Raw genomic sequence first — 9,726 nt, forward strand, 5'->3', positions numbered from 1 at the left:
TCTGGGACTCTTCAGCCTGAAAAAAAGAAGGCTGAGAGGGGACCTGCTAGCAGCTTACTGCTACACTAGGGGAGTACATCAAGGGCTTGGTGAACAACAGTTCACCAGAGCACTTGAGGAGAAAACTAGGAGTAATGGCCACAAACTCCTGGAAGACAGATTCAGGCTCAGCATTAGGGAAAATTTCTTCACAGTCAGGGTGTCCAGACTGTAGAATAAGCTCCCTCCAGAGGTGGTGCAATCACCTACCCTGGAAATCTTCAAGAGGAGACTGGACGGTCACCTTGCTGGGGTCACCTGACCCCTAGTTATCTTTCCTGCTTAGTGCAGGGGGCTGGACCCGATGATCTTCTGCAGTCCCTTCCAACCTTAAAATCTATGAATCTATGAACTTGTTAAATTTGCTCAGTAACAGCGAAACAGATCATAACACCTGTTCTCAGCAGGGGTCCCCATTGAGTTCCTTGGATAATTCTCCCATGGAAAACATGCAGGGGATTTATGGACCCTTTTGACACCACTGAAAATTTACACACAGTGACACTGTAGATGTGGCTGCAAACTACATTTGGAACCTAACACTTACAGATATAAGTGAGAGAGATCATGATGAGTTTCAAGTCCCATGTTTCTGGGCCAGAACCTGATTGTAGGCTGGTATCAAGCAACCACCTCTTCTTCAATCCATCTATTGTAAAACAAATATTCTTATTAAGGCTTTATAGAGTCCACTGGTCTGTTCTAGTGTAGAAACATTATTCTAGGTGTTCCTTCTTCGTGTTTTCTAAGTTTTGCTATATGTGGGAGGCCAAGAATGTGTCAACTAGTTATTTTCAAGTGCAACTTTTGTAGTATCTGGGTGCTACTATATATATAACACACTGGGCCCATGTTATGGTAATCTATAGATGTACACATTCTGGACATTAAATAAAAAGTTCAGATATCCATAAGCCTTTCAGCCTCTGATCCTGTTAAGAACTGAGCACTTTGATCCTGATCCAGCTGGGTAGTTTTTCCATGATTACATTTAAGTCTGAAGGTGTCCCATTGGCTTCATAGACTTAAAATTAAGCACATGCACAAATTGTTTGTAGATTGAGGGCAGAGTGCTTAGTACCTGGGACTGAGCCCTGTTATACATGTGTAAACGTCAACTGCTAGTTATGTATTATGTTGATAGGATATATTATCTTAGTGCTCAGTCTTAGGGCTGAGGTGAAGCTTGTTCTTACATCCCATTGGAGACAATAATTACTGAAGGTGCTCCAGGCTTCATGGAATATGGTCTTTACTGAGTACTAAGTTCTAGTCTCTAGATGGAGAGATATGAGCCAAATTTCATTTTAGTGGTGGATGTCAAAGGAATCCTTGAAAAGTCCAATAAAAAGATGCCCTAAATGAGGGTGACAACATTTATCATAGTTTCATAGTAGCTAGGGTCAGGAGGGACCTGAACAGATCATCTAGCCTGACCTCCTGCCACAGGCAGGAATGAATGCTGGGTTCACAAGACCCCAGATAGGTGATCATCCACCCTCCTCTTGAATTTGTCCAAGGTAGGGGCGAGGACCACTTCCCTGGGAAGTTGGTTCCAGATTTTGGCCACCCTAACTATAAAATATTGCCTTCTGATCTCTAACCTAAACCTATTCTCCATCAGCTTATTACCATTGTTCCTTGTCACCCCAGGTGGTGCTCGGGAGAAAACGGCTCTGCCTATTTGCTGTTGAACTCCCCTGATGAGCTTGTAGGCAGCCACCAGGTCCCCCCTCAGCCTCCTCTTGTTGAGGCTGAACAGGTTCAGGTCCCTCAGTCTCTCCTTGTAGGGCCTGTCCTGCTGCCCTCTCACCAAGTGGGTGGCCCTCCTCTGAACCCTCTCCAGGCTGGCCACATCCCTTTTGAAGTGCGGTGCCCAGTACTGGACGCAGTACTCCAACTGTGGCCTGACCAGTGTCACATAGAGGGGGGTGGGGGCATCACCTCTCTGGACCGGCTTGAGATGCACCTTTGGATGCATGACAAGGTATGGCTGGCCTTGCTGGCTGCGGTCTGGCATTGGCGGCTCATGTTCATCTTGGAGTCAAGAATGACTCCAAGATCCCTTTCCGCCTCTGTGCTTTCAAGAAGGGAACTCCCCAGCCTGTATGTGTGCTGTGGATTCCTTCTCCCAAGGTGCAGCACCCTGCATTTATCTACATTGAACCCCATCCTATTCTCATCTGCCCACTTTTGTAGTCTGTCTAAATCTATTTGCAGCCTCTCTATCCCTTCAAGTGTGTCCACCTTGCCCCATGAGTGTGACTGGTAGATAACAAAATCTTATTTTTCTGCATAGGAGAAGCTCTGGAGAAGACTGAAGAGCGACTGGTCTATGGAATAGAGTATAATAGCACACTTCTGGAATGTACCCCTAGGACATTACAAGCAAAGGTGATCTGGTTTGTACAGCGAGCCCATGACTCCAGAAAAGAAGAGGTAATTTTCCATGTAGTTCAAGTTTCATCATTTTTACTAAATCAGTTTGTTGTGTTAGGGAAATTGTAGGTTAAAAAGACAAACAAACAAAAACCTTCTGCAAAATAGGTGGTGTCAGCAGGTGTTATGTACATACATTCATATATTTTTGAACCATTTTAATTATGCGCAGAATCAGATTAGATAAACAGGACAGAAAATTTCACCAAGTGATTCCTGCTTGAAGCCGAATAGTTCATAGTTGAACTTGCGTATGCTTTTAAAAATGCAGCCAATCTTGATTTACAGCCTCAGTAAGCATATCTGCATGTTCATTAATGTGCCATAATTACAGCACATTAAGTTTAGTACCTGTAATGACGGTTACTAACTTAATGTGCCATAATCAGCACTACTGCGCATTAATGTAGATGAACGCTTTTTTAGTGATGTTATTGAGCATTAGACTAATGCACATTAGTGCATTAGCATTGGTTTTGCCCACTGTGCTAATGCGTAGTAGAAATAGTCTTCTTTGCCTTAACTGTCTCATGTAGATGCACCCAGTGTGATGCAGAGTCTGCTCCAATTGGAAGCTTTTTTCCCTGTTTAAAAATGTCCACTTTATTTCCAGTTTGAATTGGTCTAAATTCAACTTTGATCTATTGTTTTTTGTTATTTGTCTATTACATTAAAGCAGCCTTTCATCTAGGATATCTTCTTTCTTTGTATATACCCAGAGACTGTGATCAAGTTATCTGTCTATCTGATGTGCTCATAGTGTCCCCATTAGCATAAATGCCCTATCATCCTGAGTATATTTATCCTGACAGCATCCCTATGATATAGGGCAGTATTATTGTCTCCATTATACAAATGCAGGCCTAACTACATTGTTAGTGTCTAAAGCTGGCACTTTAGTCTCTATTGAAGTCGTTGAACCCTTAACACAGTTGTCACCTACTGTGTAGGTACCTTAAAACCTTAAGAACAAATGTGCATGCTCAAATCCTGACATTGCTGAACTCCTCAGATCGCAGGTAATGCCTAAGCCCTACCAGGATTCTGCACCCATTTTGCCTGTGGAGTCCTAATTTAACAGACATTTTCAGAGAACACTGTATTGGATTAGGCCTCATGCCAAAGCCAGAAAGGTATAAGAATATTTTGAGAAGGGTTGGGGGAAACAGTATGGAGGTATATATGTTAGGCAACTCATCTGACACAACTTACCTGGGAGGCAAGGAGATCTGCTTTCAAATTACTACTCTTCCTGGTTGAAAGCAGGAACCTGACCACAAGATCTCCCACATGCTTGGAGAGTGTCCTATCCACCAGGCATCTGGGTCATCTAGTCCCCTGCCTCGCTTGTTGGCTTCTGTCAGAGGTGGGTCCAGGATTGGTGGGAGAGGGCACAGCCACCCACCTTCAGCTGAGTGGCACATGTAAAATGAACTCTCTGAGCTTCCTGGCATATCAGCCTATGTCCTGCCATGTCCTGCTGCCATGGGCTCTGAACTTACCAGCTGATTGGCACAGGTTTTGGCCAGAGCCCCTGCTTTCACACAGGTCTAGAGCCCGGTGGTGAGCACCACTGCCATTTGACCTCCCTTCCTCCCCTCTGCCACTGAATTCAGCAGCAGGAGAGAAGAGGGGACAAGTGGTGGCAGTGGTGCGTACCTCCTGGGCCTTGGAGCTGCATGAAAATATTAGCTCCAGCCAGAGCCTGGGCTGATCTGCTGGTGACCTCAGAGCTCATAGCATTTATGGAATAACTGAAGGGCCATGCAATGATACCACTGCGCCCTTTTCATATATACCCCAGATCAGCCCCTGGCTTCTCCGAATCAGTGCAAGGGGACCTGCATGGCAATATGGGTATTTAACTTGGGGCTGAGCATGCCATTAGGAAGCAGGCAGCTTAAGAGACTGTACTGAAACACCTACCTTTTTTGTGATTTAGCCCTGAGCCACTTGCTTATGCTCACACAGGAAATCCCGGGCAGAGGGCAGGGCTCTCAAGTCCTAGACTTGCAACCTATGCCCTGAACCTTCCTTCCTCTCAAGAGTCAATCTGCTCCTCTAACTTAAATCTTGTAGTTGCTCACAGACTAAATTAGAGCACTCACACACCTCTCCATTTGTGGCTAAGTCTCTAGGATGCATTTGATGAATGGTGTTTCTCTGGTCTTTTTAGTGCACTGTTGCATTTTTGTATTTGCACCGCAACTGCATTAATAAAACAGAGCACTATTTGTTCATTTCTCAGGTAAAGACAGATGACAGAATAGTCAAAATGGACCTTGGCCTCTTGTTTCTAAAACTGTATAGGGTGGATGCGGGAACATATTTCTGTCAGACAGTGGAACACAGCATTGTTCATACGATCAGAAAAATCACCCTCGAGGTGGTGGAGGAAGAACGTGTAGATGAGATGTTCAACAAAGACTATGAGGAGGACGTCACTCATAAAATGCCATGCCCAGTGCACAGCAGCATCCCTCAAGCATCAAAGCCATGGTACAAAGAGTTTCTGCAGCTAATAGGCTACAGCAACTTCCAGAGGGTTGAGGAGTATTGTGAAAAGGTGTGGTGCACGGATAAGAAGAGAAAAAAGCTAAAAATGTCCCCATCCAAGTGGAAGTATGCCAACCCCCAGGAGAAGAAAACACGCAGGTCAGACCATTACCGCCTCCCCAGGAACACTGCTGACTCTTGATGGACAAAATGTATTCACTGTTTGTTGGAGAATTTTTATTTGGACCTAAGGGATAAGGGGAAATAAATCTTGGTTTTGGGTAACTGAAACAGGTTTATATATAAAAGAAATAATAGGACTGAAAACAGAAGAGTATTATGGTAACTTACAGCTTACATTCATGATGACTGTTCAGAAGCATTTAAAAAAATCTGCTTAAGTAGCTGTTTCTAAATAGGTCATTGCATACAGAGTTTTCCTTTTAAGGACAACTTCATATTTTTGAGTGCTTTAATGAGTTTCCCATACAGACTATGTTTATGCTGTATATTGTTGCATATTATGGGGATATTGAAATCAACTCAAATAGCTGCACATTGACAAGCAAAAGAAAAAAAATGTGATATTTTGTTTCTTACATTTTCACAAATTTCTGATTGCTTCTAAAAGCAGCACACCTTAGTATTCCCCTGTGACCTGCTTCAATTCAAAAGATAAAGATTTTCATAGTGTGGTGTACTGCTATTTCTAAAGAGGCTGAAGGGACCTTCCCTTTCATTTCTCATTAATACTTGTCTTTAGCAGTCATTTACAAAGCACAGTATACTCCTATCACAGCTAAGTAGTATTGCCATGTAACTCAGTGTATGTCAAATGCATGCACAGACCACAAATGGAATGACATTCTTCAGTGTAACTCTGTAAGAACTGGAAGGATAATGGTTTAGCCAGAGTATAAGTCAGTCAAAATGCTGGACAAGTGGCTCACTAACTGGCAGGTTTACAGGACTGCCCTGCTCTGATAAAAGAAGTTATTTCCTTGTCATGTTGTATATTTTCTCTAGAAATGTATGTACTGAAGCATACCTACCTCCTCCCAATAAACAATACGTGTATTTTCAGCATGTAAATAAATTCTGCATGTGCTGAAATCACAAGTGTTTAGAAGGCAGAGATGTAAGCTACTTGTATTGGAAAGACAGCATTCAAAGAAATAATGAATACTTTAAGGCAGAAAGCATCATGTGTTTTGGTGTAGCAGGCACTCATAAAACAGAATGGTAGGTAAAAATATCACAAGCAGTGTGCTTATATAACATTTCTATAGTATTTCCCTAGTTTCTGGGTCTTATTCAAGGAATTCTTTGCCTGATAGGTGATCTCCTCTCAGCATGGCTATTGCTGAGAAGAAACTCATAGCTGCACTTGTGAATACTGGGAAAACTATGGGAAGAAAGTTTGAAAGAACTTGGGCATCTGAGTAGCATTAAAAAAGTTGTACAAAGTTTTAAGTGTAATTCCCATATTTTTCTTGAATATGTAAAGTACCTTGAAGCATGAGTCACTTGAGAAGTTGGGATAAAAAGATAAGCTAAACCTATAGGTGTCTTTAAAAAAAAAACAGGATTCACAAATGATATTGCTGGAATAGTCAAGCTGAGAATGATTTCTGCGAGGTGCTATCCCATGTGCGGAGATGGGCTGTAATGAGCTAATGATTATTGACTAAATCATTGTGTTGGCATACCAGATAGACCCACTGATCCAATCAAAATCTCACCCAGCATTGATGAATAGCTGAACCCATTTCAGTTTGCTGGCATGTCTCCATTTTTGTTGTATATTCTTCTGCGATGTTTCAAGCAGGAAAAATGGTTCATGTCCAGTGCTGACTTCTAAGCGGGAAACAGAGTCTGGGATTAATAGGAATTAGTGTTCTAAGTAGTATAGATTTGTTATTAACCTAGCAATCCACTGGAGGTCATTACTGTCCACTCTAGTGTCTTTAAATCATTCTGTATGTGGAATGAACAAAACAGTATGCCTGAGAGAAGGTGCCTGCTCCTGGGATCAGTCTAATGCCAGCTGCAGAGTGAGCTCGGCTAGGATCTTATCTCTTCAAAAGCATCATTTTCTGAGAGCAGGAGGTATCCACCGTTCAAAAAGATACTCTGTGCAACCTGCCAGCAAACAAAAGCAGAAGGGAAAGGAGGATATCATCTTATGTCATTTAAAGAGACAGATAAACCTCTCTAGCTTCTAGTTATTTTAAGTAGGTGACACGCTTATCTGCATTGCGTATAGCTCGAGTGTCTGTCTCACTGGTCCAATGGCAACACAATGCAAGAGGTCAGAGCTCTGGCTTGTGCTCCCTTAACCCACAGAAGCTAACAGCATTATGGAAAAAGCATGAGCAGCCCCTGTGGGGAATAAGATGCATCTTGTAACTCACTTCGTTGTGGATTTTTCCATCTGGTGCAAGTGCCCAATTCAGGAATCCCTAGATAAATTTGGCCGTCAGTGCCAGTTTGGATTTAAAGAAGCTTAGTTCCAGTTAGGACATATCTATTCTCCGGCTACACAAAACATCCTAGCATTGAGCTATAGGGCAAAAGGGAAGATAATGTATGTGCTTGCAGGTATTTTTGTCTGCTAATTCTATTTAAATAATGAGGTAAGCAATATCAGACTGGCATCGTGCATTCTTAGATTTCCCCAAGTAGCACGTGCTTGCAACATCACTGGAGTCTTCTGAGGGGGTTCTGCAAATGATCTGAAGCAATTTTAACATGGTGTTGAACCAACCTTCACTCTTAATGTCTAGAGCAGTGGTGTCAAACTCATCTAGCCCCACAGGCCAGTCAATAGGCTACATGAATGGCAATGGACCAGGCCTGTGGACCAGATCACCAGACCACCCTCACCATGCCCCTCCACCCCTGCCCCTGTGCCCAGTCCAGCCCATGTAATGTCTACCCCGACTGGTCCAGATCACACAGCACCTGTTTTGGCTGGACCAAGACTGCTTCATGTGACACCTATACAGGGCTGGTCCAGGACATGTGTGCCACGCCTGCTTTGGCTAGTCTGGGATCTGGGCTGCATGCAGCAGCCACCCTGGATTGGGCAGAGTGGGTGCTGCGGGCAGCAAGTGTCTCAGACCAGCTGGAGCATGTGTGCATGCAGCATGTGTCTTGGACCGTCTGAGCGAGGTGTCATGTGTGGCACACATGCCAGACAAGCTGAGATAGGTGCTATATGTGGCATGGTTCTCAGACTGGCCGGAGCAGATGCCACGTGCAGCACAGGTCCTGAACTGGCCAAGCTAGATGCCATGTGAAGCATGAGTCCTGGGCTGGCTAAAGCATGTGCTGTGTGCAGCACATGTCCTGAGTCCTACACATGGGGCCACTCCACTGCACATCAACTCTGGACCCAGGGGCAGCACCATGGGCTGGACGATGGGGCTCCACAGGCCATATCTTTGACACCCTTGATCTAGAGAAATGAAGAATAATAGATGAGATCTCAGGGATTAGTAGGAAACAAATTATCCCTTCCATCAAAAGTCACCAAACATAACATCACTGAGATCTTTAAAAGGAAGAATAATATCCAGAGGGGCTGGGGTTGTTGGGGAGAGTATAGTGGCTTTCACAGCAGAAAAGAAAGAGATTTGTGTTACAGTATTAGAAGAGGGTTTCTTATTCACATTGCTGGCCACTGACAGCCCCCAGGACTCTCTTAAATTCTCTGGGACCCATAACAACACAAGCTGGGCAGCCATACCAGATCTCCTCTGGTCTAGGTCTGAACTGAAAAGTTGTAGAATGTATTGTTTGCTCCACTAATGAGGAACTGTAGCATCTACTGATAATCAAGAATAATGCTGGTTGAATCTTTATTTCTTCTAGTAATGAATATGTTGTCAAATAGTCCTGTGCTAAGGACTAATGTCCTATCATTTAGAGACGACTTTAACAGAGCCTCAGCCTGAGGGAAATAACACAGTTGCATGTATAATTTTCCCAGATTATAGATGGAAATGAGGTGGTTCCTATATAGCATTCCTGTTTCACAAGTTTTTAGTTTGCAGGGGCAAGTTTGAGGATCTTTAAGCCTTCATCATTACCAATGACTTATGAAAGTATGAAATCTTGCTTAAAATTGAATAGGATGCCTGAGAAAGAAGAGCAAGAATACCAATCATGTATTTGAGTCAGGTAAGCACAGAGGTTCTTATATTGCAGGCAACGTTATTTAAAATGCTTCTTTGTGTATATATGGGGGCATTGTCTGTTGTTTTCATTATGGATTTGATGTATTTTGTATGTGCATGAAGTTGCCTGATTATATAATGAAGTACAATATTTGTTGATCTGATCTGTATTGTTTCTCTTTATTTTGGTGGGGAAAGGAACATAATTGTCTTATGTTTTCACTGATCTCCCAAAGGGTACATAATCCTCTCTCATTAATAATATTAACACCTAGCATTTACAGAACACTTTTTATCCATAAATCTCAAGTACTTTATAAATGGAGGTCACCCCATTTTGAAGCCAGGGAACTGAGACACAAGGCAGTAAAATGATGCGCCCCAAGTCACCCAGCAAGCCATTGGCATGACAAAAAAAGACTAAGTCCACTACACATTTCTACTTGCAAGCAGAACATGGCTAGATGAAGACGGGAGGATTTTATTCTGTAGAAAAACATGGCACAATGTCCCATATAATAATACCAAACCTAGCTCTGAAGGAGCTCCTCCATCTTTGCAGCATGGTGAA

General features: G+C 43.0%; 1 protein-coding gene across 1 annotated transcript in view; it reads left to right on the plus strand.

Moving 5' to 3' along the window:
* Positions 1-9,319, plus strand: part of SEMA3E (semaphorin 3E) — a 220,339-nt gene extending 211,020 nt beyond the window's left edge. The window contains exons 16-17 of the mRNA XM_019487530.2: positions 2,339-2,478; positions 4,727-9,319. Of these exons, the coding sequence (XP_019343075.2) occupies positions 2,339-2,478; positions 4,727-5,176 (590 nt within the window). The 3' untranslated portion in view covers positions 5,177-9,319. The remainder of the gene's footprint in view (positions 1-2,338; positions 2,479-4,726) is intronic.
* The last annotated feature ends 407 nt before the right edge of the window (positions 9,320-9,726 follow it).

Source organism: Alligator mississippiensis, chromosome 4, assembly GCF_030867095.1.
Source record: "Alligator mississippiensis isolate rAllMis1 chromosome 4, rAllMis1, whole genome shotgun sequence".
NCBI lineage: Eukaryota > Metazoa > Chordata > Crocodylia > Alligatoridae > Alligator > Alligator mississippiensis.